This window comes from Vombatus ursinus, unplaced genomic scaffold (genome assembly GCF_900497805.2).
Source record: "Vombatus ursinus unplaced genomic scaffold, bare-nosed wombat genome assembly UNPS02014861.1, whole genome shotgun sequence".
Classification (NCBI taxonomy): Eukaryota; Metazoa; Chordata; class Mammalia; order Diprotodontia; family Vombatidae; genus Vombatus; species Vombatus ursinus.
Genome location: NW_020954639.1, coordinates 14,537,236 through 14,554,519, shown reverse-complemented (window position 1 = coordinate 14,554,519; position 17,284 = coordinate 14,537,236). Strand labels below are relative to the sequence as shown.

At 41.5% G+C, this 17,284-nt stretch overlaps 1 protein-coding gene across 3 annotated transcripts in view; it reads left to right on the top strand.

Moving 5' to 3' along the window:
* Nucleotides 1-3,276: 3,276 nt before the first annotated feature.
* The window catches only part of ACBD5 (acyl-CoA binding domain containing 5), a 52,719-nt gene continuing 38,711 nt past the window's right edge, over nucleotides 3,277-17,284 (top strand). Inside the window, exons 1-4 of one of the 3 annotated variants that reach the window (XM_027841510.1) lie at nucleotides 3,277-3,320; nucleotides 4,514-4,691; nucleotides 10,272-10,392; nucleotides 14,328-14,400. In XM_027841510.1, coding sequence (XP_027697311.1) covers nucleotides 4,616-4,691; nucleotides 10,272-10,392; nucleotides 14,328-14,400 — 270 coding nt within the window. In that variant the 5' untranslated portion in view covers nucleotides 3,277-3,320; nucleotides 4,514-4,615. Of the gene's footprint in view, nucleotides 3,321-3,787; nucleotides 4,045-4,091; nucleotides 4,190-4,513; nucleotides 4,692-10,271; nucleotides 10,393-14,327; nucleotides 14,401-17,284 lie in introns of those variants that run through there. The other 2 variants (XM_027841511.1, XM_027841513.1) reach the window with 2 other exon arrangements.

Sequence of the window (17,284 nt, the reverse complement as noted above, 5' to 3'; positions counted from 1 at the left end):
GCCAAAATTGGTGGTAAACATATATGGTGGTAAAGCATGTTAAGGTTTGTAGCTTTATGAGCTAGTAGGTGTCACCATTTTGACAACCTATGCTTTTGTCACAGTTGTGGTAGCATACCAGTTTATATATTACTTCAATGTTCTTTGTTACTGTGTACAAAAATATCCATTTTGGATGACTATGAGTCATGGAAGAACTAAAGTTTCTGAAGAATTAACATTGAAAATCATCTAAAAGGGGAACCAAAGGAGAAGTGCATGGTGGGTATGAGCAGGCTTTACCACATTGCAATCATGGCATTATAAAGGAGCTGCAGAGTAAAGTATGTCATTAAAGAAAAGTATATGCAAAATAAAGATGAGCGGGTTGTGTGGTTTGTCAAGACGATGAGATGTCAAGAGAAGGCAGGGTAAGCCCCTGGTATGTTGCAGGAAATTCTTCTCAATCCCTAGGGCAAAGTTACAGGAAGACATGGACAAGAGTCACACAGGATGAGTAAGTATGAATGGATTGCCATCTGAATCACTGAAGTAAATCCATACCACTGAGGACATAGACCATCCTTCTCCTCTTATTCAGCAACAGCCGTGGAGCAGAGCAATCCTAGCATTCCACCCTTTGAATGCCTTCTAAAATACATTATTTTAAATTACTTGGTTAGCTAAATGCAAATGAGGTTTGATATTGAAAATACACCAGATGTACTTTTATAGATATTCAGAGAATGAATGGATGAAAAAGCGTTTTTTAAATACTTAAGGTGTGCCAAGTGCAGGGGCTAGAAACAGAAATTCACAATAGTCCCTAGTTCATTGGGTGAGATAACACATATAGATAGGAAAGTACAGCTGCAGAGCAGAGGGGAGGGCCCAGTGGTCTGGAGGGTATGATGGCATAGCAGATGGTAAGGACAGGTGGTTCATAAAGCACCACAAGAGGGCAGAGAGCACAGCTTGGTGGTACTCCAGTGCCCCTTCATCAAGCGTTTATCGAATACTCACTCTATAACAGGTACCATACTAAGAATCTTGGCCCAGCCCCCAAGGAGCTAACAGCCTACGGGAAGCAGCAACATGTACACAGATAAGTAAATAGAAAATATATGCAAAGGTATTTGAGGGTCAAGGATCACTAACAACTGGAAGAATCTGGAGCCTTGAAGGGATTCCAAGAGAAGCTGAGGAAGAAAATGAGGGGACAGCCCTTGCAAAGGACAGGCTGAGGGGACAGCCTTGCAAAGGACAGAGGCTGAATATGCATGTTGAGTGTGGTAAATAGCTAATAAGCCATTTTGACTGGAGGGTAGAGTGTGCAACAGGGAGTAATGTGAAATCAGTCTAGGATGATAGGTTGGAGCCAGAACGTGGAGTGCTGTAAATGCCAAAGAGAAAATAAATATTTTATCGTAGAAATGATAGGGAGCAACATGGTCAGACTTGTTAGGAATATTGTTGGTACCTATACAGAGAATGTATTCAGTAGGGGAGAGGCTAAATGCAGGGGAAACAATTAGAAGACTGTTACAATAATCCTAATCCTCATAATAGTCTAGAGTAGAGATGAAGTGGTCCTGAACTAAGGTGGTGGTCTATGAGTACAGAGAAGGGGGTAGAATCGACAAGACAGGGTCACATAGTAACTGTCTGAGCCTGGATTTGAAATCAGGGGTTCTGAAACCCACTGTGCTACCTAACTATATCTACTACTGTAAAAAAAATATTAAAAGAAGGAGGGCACATTATTTTTAAGACTTGCAGCTTCAGTGGGCCAAGTGCTGTGTACAAATAACATTCAATTTACACATCCAACTTAAAAATATTGATATTTGGGGACTTCAAAAGGATTCAGAAGATTGTTCATCGATTGAGAAGAACAAAATGAGTAATAAAAAAAGAAATAGCAAAAATCAAACCCCAAACGAATAATCTGCTTCCTCGACATACAGCTTCTGTCCATAGTACAGAAATTCAGTCTTGGAAGTCACCTAACCTTTTGCCCCTGGTTCTGGCAAAACTATACAAGAAACAACACGGGTACATGAGAATCTGGTCTGTTTTTAAAAACTATAGAGAAGAAACTTCCTCTATCTTCTTAAGTCTTTTACCTTACTCAATTCTTTTTGCAATCATCATTGCCAGGAAATCTAACCTTCCTCTTTCAAACCTAAGACTTCCCAGACTACAGTTTCAGCAGAAGCTTCTTCTTTCTTCTGTTGTCTGATGGTTTAGATTTATACAGAGATAACTTTAAGCATGTATTAGAAATAAGTACACAAACTGAAATAAGTTTCAAATAACATTTGTTAAGTCCTCCAAGCTGGCAGCTAGGTGACTCAGTGGATAGAGCCCTGGGCCTGCAGTCAGGAAGACCTGAGTTCAAATCCAGACTCAGACACTAGTTGTGTGACACTTAAGTCACTTAACCCTGTTTGCCTCAGTTTCCTCATCTGTAAAATGAGCTGGAGAAGGAAATGGCAAAACACTCCAGTATCTTTTCCAAGAAAACCTTAAATGATGTCATCGAGAGTACAACACATTGCTGTTGTCAGGCACTGTACTGGAGTATTCCTAAAAGGAAGAGGACAGAGAGGGGGAGAAAGACAATAGAAAAAAAAAATCAGTGTCTTGGCTCCATGGCAGTGACCTCTTGGTTACCAGCTTCAGAGGCAGCTTTGAATCCCAGCTTTGCTACCATCTACCTGTCTATTCTACCTTCTACAGTAGACTTGTACAAGAAACCTTTCCCCATACCCCTTACTGCTAGTGACTCTTCTCTGTTGATTATCTCCAGTTTATCCTGTGCCTATAAATTGCATGTGCTAGGCCTTTTCATGTTGTCTTCCTGTTTTGCCTTATACTCTGCAGCACTTAGCAACGCCTGGTATATAGTAGGTGCTTAATACATGCTTGTTAACTGACTGATTCTCTGACCCTGGGCAGTCAGTCAGGCAATCAACAAATGTCACTTCTTAGATCTCAGCTCATCTGTATTTTGAGGAGGTTGAACCAGAGCCATGGATTACAGACCAGAATTATGGGTTATTAAAGCATGGTTGGACCAGAACCGTCAGTTATTAGCGATGTGGGACTCTTGACGGGGAATCTCAGTGTCTTCCTCATGTTAGCTCAATAGGGCAATCCCCTGGCCGCCCATCTGAAGGGACGGACAGGACCCGCTAGGGGGAGCCCTGGAGCCGGACTCGATGGGGGCCCCGGAAGCCGTGCATGAGCGCCGAACTACATTCCCCAGAAGCCAGCGCGGCGGGGGCGGGGCCGGGGCCAGGGACATTTCTGGACCTGCCGGGCCCGGCAAAGCCAAGGTAAGTGCTGGCGCCCCTGGGGACCGGGGGAGGAGCCCCTCACCTGTCCACGCCTCCTCCCACATCCCAAACTGTCCCCTAGCGATGAAACGTCCGGCTTGTAGTGACCTCCGGGGCCTGGGCAGCCCCTGTACTCCTCCTTCTCTCCTCGTTTAGAGCCCCCAGAACACGGGTGCCGGTGTAGGAGAGGACGCCTCCTGGGCTGACCGGAGGCCTTTGGAGAAGGGAACAGAATAATGAGGAGGGGTCCGGCTCGGCCCCCATTCTGCCCCTAGCCGGGGGAGGGTGTGGAGGGGAGGGGGAGGAAGGTCTGGCCCAGGGGCGACGTCGCGGAGGCTGGTGGGAGGGAGCCGACTCGGCCCACCAGGCAAACTGGTGAATGGGGTGATGCAGCTGCCCGGGGAGTAACTTAGTGCCTAGTCTCTTCCCCCCCTCCCGGTCGGGGACGGCGGACGGGAGGGGGGGGGCCTTGGGGGGGGTCTCCTTTGCAGCTTCACGAAGTACTTTCCGTCTCTCCCTCCTCACCCCCCACCCCGCTGTCGTCGTCTCCGTTTCTCCCCTTTTCCTCCCCTTCCCCCCCCCGTATATTCCATTCAAATGGGGAGGGGGCGGTCTACGGCTGTTGTCCCGGTCTTAGGGGTACATTAAGGGCTGGGGTCGATCTTTCCCAACAAACCCTAGAGAAGAACCCATAGATGACTCCTTCCCTGTGCACCTGCCCCAGGTGGGTTTTGGGTTTTGGGTTTTTTTTGTTTGTTTTTTTGTTCTGTTTTTTTTTCCTCCTGGGGGAAGATGTTGAAGCGGGGTCCCGTCCCTTGGCTTCTGTGAACGAAGACAGCGGGAGAGGAGCTGCACCTTGCTGCGGCCGGGTGGGCGCAGGGATGGGGCACCCAGGAATGTGGGTGGGAGCTGTGGAAGGGGTCCCTCCGATCAGCCGGGCTGCCCCTCCAGTGCCCTGCCCTCTTTCCCAACGCGAGCCGTGGCCTCTGGCTATCCGTACGTTCCGGCCCCAGGGTGGGCCGGGCCAGCCCCGGGGGGTGGGGAGAAGGAGGAGGCAACTGCATGCGGGGTCATCTGAGTCCCTGCGCGAGCTGGGCTCCGGCGAGCACTAGGGGGAGGGTTGGCCGACCCTTCGGGTCCCCTCCCCCACCCCCACGGAGATGTTAATCGGCGGCTGCGCTTGGTGTGGCTAGTTTCATGCAGGCTCCCGGGGAAGCTGCTGCTGCTGCTGCGTGATTGCTGCCCATTGACTTTGGGACGTCGCGGGAGGGCCGGGCCGGGGCTGGTGCCTGGAGATGGCGGACACCCGATCTGTGCACGAAACCAGGTTCGAGGCGGCCGTGAAGGTGATTCAGAGTTTGCCGAAAAATGGTAGGTGCATCCATGAAGTCCTCCCTGCCCGCTGCCTCCTGGGACCCTGCCAAAGAGGCCTTTGGCCCTGGGCTGCTGTCTAACTTCTCCCTCCATTTCTTTACACTTTCTTAGTTCTAGTCTTCCTCATGTATATAAAGGAGAAAACATAATTGGAGGAGGAGGGAGCTGCCGAGCCCTCCCGGTTGCCTTTTCTGCACTGAAACGCCTCCATTACCTAGTTTTAAACTAGTGCTGATGGATGGGAGATGGTTATATTTTAATAAACAGACTTTCAGACTACCTTGTTCCTGCTGGCTCTGGATTGGCCCTGATGAAAATAAGTCTGACCTATGGATACCCATTATGGATAGCCCTGTAGTTTATATGGGAATTCCCCAGAGTTATATAGGATCATAGATCTAAAGTTGGAAGGGATCTTGGAGGTCACTTAGCTAAATTCGCTCATTTTACAGACAAGGAAACTGAGGTCCAGGATAGGTTAGATGACTGGCCCAAGGTCAAAGAGGTTGCAAATGACATTTGAACTCAGATTCCTGCCTCCAAGTTCAACCTTGTTTTTACTGCACCAAAAGAGAGAAGCAGCAAGATTCTTTGGCAGTACTGTACTATTTATGAATACATGTATATGACATATAGGTCTCCCATTTAAGCTTAAAATTTAGGCATCTTCCCTTCATATGCTATGCAAGTTTACTAGTGTTGCAAAAGAGTGCTTATATTACAATGTTACCAGGATATTATAATATTAATTTAATATAATAATATTATAAATTCTTACATCTGGCCCACGTAATGTACACATAAAAAGACAAAGTCATTTTTGAAATTCTTTGTTTCTGCAAAAAGTAAAATGGACAAAACAAAACAAAAGCCCAATTTTCCTCCACTAGTATCCTGTTGGATAAGAAAAAAACATGGGGGAAGGCTAAACATTAGGGAATTGAGAAAGGAAAACAAGAAAATTATAGGGGGATTACATTACTTAGGAGTCATTACTTAAAATGCTTGACTAAGAGTGCTTTTTATGGAATGCAATTTTGAGAGTTGTAAAATGCTTAGGGCATCATGGAGTAAGATTAAGGGTAGTGGGCTAAGAGTAAGAGAGATCTGGGTTTAAATCTTAGCTTCTCATGTTTGACCTCTACAAATCTCTTAGTTTTGGTGTACCTTCGAAATTGCAGTGACAGGATTCACTGGTCAGAGGTAGGTCTCCAACCTTTTCTTTGGTTGAAAGAGCTCTCAAACCGGTCTCTCCCCATGTGCATTTGGAGTAAAGGGCAATAAACTGTCCCCACCACTCCCATCTTTTTTTTTTCCCTGTCCTGCTAGTTGGAAAAGTTGCATTTCTCAGCCCTAGCTTATTTGGCTTCTCAACACTAAATAGAACTTAATAAGTACACAAGTAAGAATGACTACTGATGACTATACAGAGCAAGTTTGTCTGCTATTCAGCGTGCTCTGGGCAGCATAACTGTTGAATCAAACCAGGTGAAGTTTTAGCCTAAGGGTTATATTTTTATTAGTCTTGTGAACCAAGAGTAAAAGGATGAGTATTTAGAATGGATAATTAAAGTTATTCCTACTTTTCTCCTTGAAAAGTTTTGGGGCTACTTGAAAATATTATGTAAATTATTATGTAAATATTATGAAAAATATGTAAAAAAACTGCTTGAACTGCAGCTTATTTTCTTTATTCCTTAATCCTTAATAAGAGCCTACAATAAACCTGAATCTTCTGTAGAGCTTATATCTAGCATGTCCTTGGCCTGTAGGAACTTAAACTCTCAGGGAGTAATAGGGAGACGATGGTATTAGACATACAGGCTTATACACAATCTATTTTTAAATTTTTTGCTTAACAACTGAGATGTAATGGAAAGAAGCTCTTTGGTTGTTTTTTAAGTTAAGATAATATTTCCCAAACAGGTAACAGTATGTAACAGAGGCTCCTCTCCCTCACTTTATTTATGTCCCTCCTTGCTAGATATATGTTTTATAGTTACTTCGAAATGCATGTTTACTGTTCTTTCAACAGATATTAAATGTCTGATATATGAAGAGCATTGTCTTTGGTGTGGCGTGATATATAAAGATAAATAAGGAATGTTTCCTGTCCTTTAGTCACTTATTTAGTAGAGGGATAAGATAAGCATAATGTAGTAACTAATACAAAAAAAGAGTATGATAAATACACAAAAGAGATACTAAGATCCGCAGTGAGTTTCAAACATCCAAAGAACACTGGAAATTGACAGACTTATCTTTTGGCTAAATTGGACAAAGTGTCTTTTAGATGTTCTAACTATAGAGTTAATCATCAGGATACTTTTGTAATTGTTTATTCTACCTCTACCAAGACTAAAATAAAAACTAATGGCTTTGTCTGTGATTTCTAGCAAAGTTCCAGCCTCAGACTCACTAGCTTGTGAAAGCCACTGAACCTCTGTTTCCCTTCATTTCTTCGTCTGTAAAATGGGGGTTATAAGAAGACAATTTCCAGGGCTGTTGTAAGGATCACATAAGATAATAACTGTAAACTGTTTAGCACAGTACTTGGTACATAGTAAGCACTATATTAGCTATTAGTGTGATTATTTTTAAGAATTGATAAGCAAGAGGTACCATCTCACAACTCTCAGATTTGCTAATATGACAAAAAAGGAAAATGACAAATGTTGGAGGGAACATGGGAAAATTGAGACACTAATGCACTGTTTGTGGAGTCATGAAGTGATTTAACTGTTGGAACTATGCCCAGAGGACTATAGAACCATGTATACCCTTTGACCCAGCAAGAATTGATAAGTAAATAATTATCTTATCTATACTGGAAATAACATGTGTCTAATTATATGCACACGTATATATACACATGTGTGTGTGTATATATATATATATATAGAGAGAGGGAGAGAGAGAGAGAGAGAGAGAGAGAGAATATGCATGTGTTAAGGTTAGAGAGCGCTTTTCTCCCTGCAACTTTGTAGATTATGTAATGTAGGTATTATCCATGTTTTACCCATAAAGTAACTGAGACTCTGAAAGGTAAAATACCTGCCTATGGCCATGTAGCTAGTATTTGTGGCAGGATTTACACTCAGAGCTTCTGACCTCAAGTCCTGCACTCTTCACATTATATCATTCTGCCCCTCTTCATACAGGTTCTTAATAAAAATTGTCATATAGGTTCTTAATAAAATCTTTTAATAAAAATAATACTTATTAATCATTATTAATTATTAATTAAATGGTATCAATAAGACATAAAATAAAAGATAATAAAAATAAAATTTAATAAAATCTTAATAAAAACTTTTAAAGTTTAGACTAAAAAAATTAGCCATGATGGGAAAAATAGCTATATATGACATTTAGAGGAAAATGTCTTCCTATGCTTCTTGGGATTCATCATATCCATCCCTTATCATAATACAGGAAGATTCCATTATCTTCCTATTCCAGTTAATGTTTAGCCATTCCTCAATCAGTGAGCATCTACTTTGTTTCCTATTCTTTGTTGCCAGAAAAAGTATAGCTATAAATATTTTAGCATGCATGAGACCTTGCCTTTTGTTATTGATTTTGCACACTACATTTTAAATCCTTGCAAAAAAAGAGAAACAAACCAGTCTTGAGGCAACAGAAGCCCCACGGCATAGTGGAAAAGTCCCTGCCTTGTGAAAGTTGGGTTCTGACTCTACTACAAACATTCTGTGTAACCTCAAACAGTTTATTTCCCCAGATCTCCAATTCTTCATCTATAAAATGGAGAAACTGCCCTGATGATTTCTGCGCTTTAAAAGTCTTTTCTAGCTTTAAACACTTAGGCTTTCTCTATGTGGGTCAGGTGAATCAGGTGGCACAGTAATTGGTCCACTTCTGCTAATTCACTTCTTGGGAAAACATTTTATAACTGTTGCATATTTCATTGTGGCTTGGGGCCCGACCTCACTAGAAGTTGGTATCAGATTTGATTATTGTTTTCACTAAAATCCCCTTTGAGAAGCCTCCTGGATAAACTGTACCAGTCTTAGCCCAGTCTCCCAGATGAGCATTATTAACACACATTGAACCACTGTCTTCTCCTAGTTAGAAATGTAGTTCTGTTTGTTACATATTACTGGTAGAAAACATGAATTTTTTCCTCATAGCTCTTTGTGGACTCTAGCTCCGCTGGCCAATATCTTGTCAGAGTTTTTTGATTTCACCCTTCCGACATCTCCAGAATATGCCTTCTTCTTTCTTCTGATACTGCCATGATCCTAGTACAGGCCTGTCTTACACTTGGGCTATTGTCATAGCGTTTTGGTCATCCACCAAAGGTGACAGTCCAGCCACGTCACCCCCTTCAGCCTCCCGTCAACAAAATCTATTGGCTCCTTATCGCCTTCAGCATCAAATACAAAAATCTTTGTTTGTCATCCAAAGGCCCTTTCCAGTCTTCTTTCACCTTACTCTGCCAGTTCTCTTCAATCCAGTGACACTGACTCTTTTGCTGTTCCTAAAATTTTTGTTGTTCAGTCATTTCAGTAGTGTTCTATTTTTCATGACCTCATTTGGAGTTTTCTTGGCAAAAATACTGGAGTAGTTTGCCATTTCCTTTTCCAGCTCATTTAACAGATGAGGAAACCAAGGCAAACAGGGTTAAGTGACTTGCCTACGGTTACACAATAGTAAGTAAGAGTCTGAGTCTGGATTTGAACTCAGGTCTTCTGACTCCGGGTCTGGTGCTCTATCCACTGCATCACCTAGCTGTCCAATCCTAGAATAAGACACTCTGTCTCTTGGCTCCAGGCATTTTCCTTGGCTCTCCTCCATGCTTGGAATACTCTCTCATCTTTGCTTCCTAACTTCCCTGCCTTCCTTCAATTCCCAACTAAAATCCTATATTCTACAGGAAACCTTTGCCAACTCCTCTTAATTCTAATGCCTTCCCTTTTATCTTGTATACACTTTGTTCATACATATTCCTTTCCTTGTCTTCCCTGTTAGATTGTAAGCTTCTTGAGGGCAGGTATTGTCTTTTGCCTCTTTTTGTCACTTAGTACAGTGTTTGGCCTGTAGTAGGTACTTAATAAGTGCTTATTGACTGACTGCTAGAGCTCCAAACATGAAATTCCTTTGCCCTCAAGGAGCTTATGTTCTAATGGGGATATAACTAGTGATAGAAAGTTAAAAGAGTTTTGTCAGTACGGGTTGAGGCATGGAGAGGGTCAGGAATGATAGCCTGTAGGAGGTGTCATCTGAATTGCCCTTAAACATGAGAGTGAGGAGGGGGTGCATTTCAGGCATGGTGGGCATGGGTTGTACAAAGATGGCGAGGGAAAGAACACTAGATCTTGAGTCTGATGACCTGGGTTCTAATCCCAGCTCTGCTACTTATTCCCTGGGGGCAAGTTGCTTCCTCTCTCTGATCCTCAGTTTACTTCAATGAGAATTACGGGAATTGAACTAGTAGATGACCTCAGAGATCACTTGCAGCTCCAAATCTCTAATCCTCTAAGATGGATTATCAGTGTCAAATCATCATTTTTCCCTCCAGGATCAAAACACTGTATTTTAAATTGTTTCCCATAGGTTCATTTCAGCCAACAAATGAAATGATGCTAAAGTTCTACAGCTTCTATAAACAAGCCACAGAAGGACCCTGCAATATCTCAAGACCTGGATTCTGGGATCCTATTGGGAGATATAAATGGTAATTATGGATGTGTGATGGAGGTGATTGTAATGATGTGTGATATGTAATTAGTATGAGGGATCATTCATTTCTCTACCATCCACATAGAAAACACCATAAGCCTTTCACAAAGCTTAGATTGCTACCCTCCAGGAGCTTAAATTTTAAACAGAATCATATTCATACAGGAAAAAAGATCTTGGCAAAGAGAGAGGGAGAAAAAAAAACAATAAGAGGGACCAGGTATCCTAAAGGTTCTAGATGTTTTTCCATTCTAGAAAAGCTAGAAAAGTAAATACACCGAAAGAAATTTTTCATAACTGCCAAAGTCTATATTTTTCTACTTCCTCAGGTAAAATATATGGTAAAGTAATTTCTGTTTACCATCTAAAGTAACTTACTTTGGTCTTTTTTGATAGCAAATAAATGGGGGAGGGGGACTAAAAACTCATGTGGGATTATATCTAAAATTCCTCCCCTCTCCTACTCTACTGGAAAACGTACTTCATGGCTTTCTAATAGGCATGTGAAAAGAGTCATCAGCTGCCAGGAGCCAACTCTGCCACTGTTTCAATGCCAAAGTCTGAGCAAACACTGTTTGGGGACACTTTCCCAAAAGGCGGGCTCAATAGGTAAATGGCGAGATTGCCATCAACTTCTTGAAAGACTTCAGACCCCATCTAAAGTAATGTGTTTAGTTTTGGGAGCCAGATTTTGTGAAAGATACTGAGTAGTTGGAGGCTATCTAGAGGAAGGCAGCCAGAATGGTGAAGAGCCTTGAGCTTCTGCTGCGTCAGGACTAGTTGACAAAATTGGCCTGAAGAAGGGAAGACTTAGGAGGGACGAGAGAGCCCCCTCTCCAAATATTTGATGGTCAAACGCGGAAGAGGTGTCGTACTTGGCCCCACAGGGCTGAGCTGGAGGGAATGGGTGAAAATTTCTAAGAGGCTGTAATTAGAGATAACCGGAAATGAAATGAGCTCAGGAAAGTTATCACTTTAAGCAAAGTCGGTAGTCAGTAAACTTTTATGAAGCACCTACTCTGTGTCAATCACTGTGCAGGATACCTCTATGAAAAAAGAAAGAATTCCTGCCCTCAAGCAGCTTATAATCTAATGGGGGGAAAACAAAACAGAAAGCTGGAAAGCTTGGGGGCAGGGGGACAGGAGAAGGCATCTAGGCCTAGTGGAGAAGTCAGAGAAGTCCCCAAGTTTACGTAGCCTGATGAGAAATAGGATGTTCTGAGCTGAGCTCCATTTGGAATTCATGACCCCGCCCTCTAATCCAGGTAGTGATGAAATAGAGTCCCAAGGCTGATGGGATTTTAAGATACTGAGCTTATCCCAGTAATGAGCTTTCTGGGGGATAGTAGAGAAGGTAGCTATGTGGTATGTGGTGGAAGGGATTCTTTTGGAATAAAGAATCTGAAGTCCCTTCTACCTCTAAAATAAACAGTGATTGTGTGACTTTTTTTGTTTTTCTTAATGCATTTATTATAAAGTTAGTAACCAGTAACAAGAACATTCACATTCAAAAGCAAGATTTTTAAAAGGATTGTATATGAAACCAGAAACTTTTATTGTATACAGTTTGTTTTTTAAGGTATTAGCTTTTTTCAAAAGTATATTAACTTTAACAAGGGAAAGGAATAGTCACTACTAGAGCTGTGATTTTGTTGCTATGGGGAGCTCCCAGGTGAGTGAGCTCCTCCCAGTGCAGCTCAGTGCCTTCTCTGTCCCAGATTCTTAATTGTTCTAGCTCACCGAGAGGTTAATCGACTTTCTTGTCCAAGGCTCACACAGCCTGTAAGTGTCAGAGGCCAGACTCGATCCCAAGTCGTCCTGGCTCTGAGAAGGAGTCTCTCTGTCTCACAGGCTGCCTAGGAACAAAATATGCATGTTTGTTTTCATGCACCCTCAACCTTTTTTTTCTTCCTTCTGTGCATTTTCCATATTTTGTTGCTGTTATCTACACAGTTGTAACCAGTGTGTATACTCTTGCCTTGTTTGTCATTCATTTCTTCATATGTCATCCCATATTTCTTTGTTTGCATATTTGCATAAATTTGTGTCAATTCTTAGAATTTTGGGTATTGTTTTAAAAAATCATAAATGTTAAAAAGCAAAGATGTTTTCCCCCAGTCTGTTTTTCTTCTTTATTCTGAATCCCATTTTATTGTGTAAAAGTTATTGATTTTCTTACAATCAAAATACATTTTGTCTGATCTCTGCCATATTTTGTAAATTATTTGTTTTGTTAGAAGGAAATATAATCTTCCTCATTTGACTTAATATCAATGTGTCCCATACCTAGCACAAGCACACAAATACACTCACAGAACACTAAGCACATTTTAAAAATATTTTACACAGTCTGCTGTTTTGAGTTTTGCTAAATTTTGGCTTCCCCACCATCTCCTCTACTTGAGATACGAGTGTTGTTCTGATATTGTCTCTGGGACCCAGCTCTACCTTTCTTGGCCCTATTTCTCCCTCTCCGTTATCTGTGAAGCCCAAAGTCAACTCTTTGCTCTCCCTCTGTTTGCTGCTTTTTTTTTTTTTCCCCAAATGGGTCTCTCATTCAGTTGTTATTCACACAGTTCCAACTGCAGGGGCTTGTAATCTTATTGTAGCAATCATCTTAGGTTAGAATCTGGTTAAACCATATTTATCTTGTGGCTTCTCAGTCTCTGCCCTGATTAGTTTCGCATATTAAATCTACTTTAGGATTATTTCTGGCCAAATTTGTCTGAAGACTGGGCAAGATATGCCTCTGTTTCTATAAGAGAAACATGGAGATAATATAGTACTTTCCAACGAATTACTTATAAATACCTTAAAAGATTAGAGTGGATGTATTGGTAAACAGATGTATCTTATCTGTCAGCTAAGAAAAACTGGACTGGCTTAAATTGACTAAATTTTCCTCAAGACTTTCCATAAAATTAAATTGCCTCTGAGATAAAGTTTATAAGCTGGAGAGAAGGGGATTTTTGTATGTTAAGTGATGTTTTCAGGAGTCATTTACACCATCTAGCAAAACAACTTTGCTGTTCCAAAATGATCCTGAAGCTAAAACTTAGCCTCATAAACCTGTCTTCATTCTTTTTGCTTTTTTTTGGTGAGGTGATCACGGTTAAGTGACAGGCCCAAGGTCACACAGCTAGTAAATGTTAAGTGTCTGAGGCTGGATTTGAACTCAGGTCCTCCTGACACCAAGGCCAGAGCTCTATTCACTGCGCCACTTAGCTGCCCTGTCTTCATTCTTAAAGTTGAGGCACATCATCTGTGAAATCTTTGAGGTTAGGGTAGTGTTGGTAGAGTAGAAACAGCTGAATTTGGAGACCTGGTCTGCCACTTTTCACTTGGGACTTTGTCAAGTGTCTTGAGCCTTTTTCCATGTCAGTAAAATGGGATCGTAATATTCAGCTCTGCCTACCTGATAGGGTTAATGGGGAAAAGGAAACAAATGAAAACTTACCCAGAATACTTTGTGAAATGTAAAGGGCTGTAGAAATATCTGCTAGTGTTATCTTCTGTTTAATGTTAATTTGTAACCAAAATGTCTCTTCATTTAAGAGTCTACTCCAAATAGCTCGTTTAACCTTCCCAAAATGTCCATATCACTGATCTTTCCTTCTGTGTAATAATTTAATAAGCATCTTTTAGAGAATTCTCAGAAAAATCTTCTTTATAGTAATATAGATGAGATATGGAGTAATTATGCATTTGGCTTTTTCGATCCACGGTTTACTTACTACACCGTCTTTCTGTGGGGTGAACTACTTAACAATGGGGTGAGGCCCCTCTTCCTAGGATGGCTCTCTAAGAGCTTGTTTCAAATTAAGAGTGCCATGTAGTTTGGCTTCACGGTCTATCTTGAGAAACTGTAAGTTAGATATAAGATCTGAGACATTTGTGTGGGCTTTCTTATTCCAATATTGTGATTTCTAGGGATGCTTGGAGTTCACTGGGGGATATGACCAAAGAAGAGGCTATGATTGCATATGTTGAAGAAATGAAAAAGGTAAGAAAAATCATTCCGCGTAAAAGAAGATAAAATGTGGTTAAAACAGCTCCTAATTTAATTTTCTTAAGTTACAAGGTCTGAGGAGATTATAATTTGTCATATGAAGCAGCAAACTGTGGGGCCACATTCATTGGACTGTCGATTTTCAACTGAGAGCAAGTTTTCGGAAGAGGGACGGAATGGTGATGCTTTTTTTCCCCCTAAGATAATATTACCTGGAAACGTTCTTAAATCGGGGGCTTGGTGTTTTTCACTGTCATGTGATTTTTTTTTTCCAGATTTTAAGCTTCTTCACATTTAGAGACTGCTTTCATCTCCAGGCATTATGATGTAGTAGACAGAGTGCTGGCTTTGGAGACTGGAAGGCCTGGGTTCAGATCTTACATTCGACCCTTAGTAGAGCCTCAGGAAATTCTCTAAGACTAGAAGTTAAATTTGGAGGGAGTTCCTACACCTATAAGATCTAGAGATTATAGGATCATACATCTGTAGCTAGAAGGGACCCTAGAGGCCCCGTATTCCAACCTCTTCATTTTAAAGATGAGGAACTGAGGTCCGGGGAGCTAAGTTACTAACCCAGAGTCTTACAGGTATTAAGTAGCAGAGCCAGAATTTGAATCTGAGTCCTGTAGCTTCAAGGTCAACATCTTTCCCACTTAGGCCTATTAGCTCTCTCGCTCAGTGAGTCACTGCATCCACTGTATCCTGTGCCTTGCATGTGCGTATTACTTGAATGCATGGTTTCAGACAGGGAATACTGCCTCTTTCAGTACCAATTGCAAGTTTCTTTATGATTCTTAGAAGTTTCTGAGGGCTAAAAATTCAACAACCTGTGGCCAACATGGCGATTGGTGTTTCTGGACCTGGCTGGGCTGGTTGGCAGGTGCCGGACATATAATCTGTCCTCAAGCCTTTCTAGTCAGGAGGAGGTCCTTCCTCCAGGGAGGCATCAGATGCTTAGCACATGCAATATTACCACCCCACCCACCTCCAATAAAGGAGAAGCCACTTCAGTGGTATTGAAAACTGGGATGCCAGTGAACTTCTCCTTTAAGGGGTAGCATTTGGCAGTTTTGTCCATAGAAAATCAGCTGTTAAAATGAATCTTCCATCACAAGTATGAGCCCCCACTGCCTGATGTTAATTTTTTTTTTAATTTTTAAATTTTTTTTAACAGTACATTTTTATTGATATCTTTTTGTATCACCTAAATTTCCCTCTTTATCCCTCTCCCTTGCCCTTCCCAGGAAGCCATGTTATATAACAAAGAACTCTGCTGTTAATTTTTGAGTCCCTAAGTGAACACTCTCTACTTTTTCTTTATGAAAAGGAGGTGGGGGAAGGAGGGCAGGATTCTGTATTCTTTATTTGATTTAAAGCTAATTTTGGAACTTAATAAGGAACTTTTAAAAATTGAGGGTTAAGGGGGCAGCTAGGTGTTACAGTGAATAGAGCACCGGCCCTGGAATCAGGAGGACCTGAGTTCAAATCTGGCCTCAGATACTTGACATTTACTAGCTGTATGGGACCCTGGGCAAGTCACTTACCCCAGTTGCCTCACCAAAAAAAAAAAAATTGAGGTTTGATTGGTTTGGGGGTGGGGTGGGAAAAGAAGAAGGAAAGGAAGAATTGACCAAGGAAGATAGGGGTTTTAAAAATAATCCAGAGAAGATAGGAAGAGAGGACTAATGTAACCCCTTGGTTACTAGTGAAATCTGGGCCTTGGGGGCTGCCTTGCATGAGACTACAAACTTTAAATTTATAAAATTGAATAAATATTTAGTAATACTGAATGTTTTTGGTCAATGTCTTCTTTATGTTTGGTAGACTAAACTGATTTTTATCTTTTACACTTTGACCAAAGTCTGTCTCTTGATTACATTTTTACAACTTCTGCTTCGTGGACTTTGTCGATGCCTTATATGTGGCAGAAGTTAGTTCTTTTAGGTGTAACCACCAAAAAGTGAGAATATTATAATTAGAGAAACTTTAAGTCTTCTTTTTCCCTGAGTCTTTTGGTTACATAGTTCTCTTTTTACTTTATTGTTTTCCTGCCAAAAAAACCTCAGTTGCATTTTTAGAGACTATGTCTGTACTTGGTGAAAGTGAAAGTTCCATTGATACATAGAGGGAAAATTGCCCATTATTTTCAATTCAGTTTATATTTTGAAATTATCTTTACTGTGCCTGTGGAACACTTTGCTTCATTGGAAGAACTTAAAGGACTCAACTTAATGGCTTGAATTATTTACATTCTAAATTCAGTTTATTCTCACTTTTTACCTTAGCAGGAGAACTTTTTGTTTTTTTCAGCCAAAGACTAGGTTTATTAGAACATCAGTCATATTGGGCAGACTCTTAATCAGTCTGAACGTTAGTGAGCTATTGGCTAGATTATAAGAATCTGAGCTCCTTAATGGAGACAAGATGGACCTTATATACAGAAAGACTGTGGAAGAGATCTAGGAGTGGCCAAGTAGTTTGGGGTGACTGGAGGAGGAGTCTAAGGAGATCTGCATGGGAGTGGCCAGTAAGCTGGGGTGAACAGAACTGCTGGGAGTCAGACCAGGTGGCCAAGAGAGAATGGAGCCTAGCTAGGATTAAGGGTGGGAAATGGCCATAGGGAGATAAGACAATGGAGGGCTAGGCTAGGTTAAGGGTAGGAATTGGGAGATTGGTGTAGCCACAATGAAAGGCCAGTTGATGGGATTATAGCCTCAGGGGAATGTCAGAGATTGGCCTTGTGGCAAAGTCCAGGGTTTTTCCTTTCTGGGGTCCAGATCCCAACCTTATCATTCCCCCCCTCAAACAAATGAGACCCAAATTATTTTGGGGTAAGGAGCGAAGAAGACGGCTTCTGAAACTGCTTCCTATTGGCAAG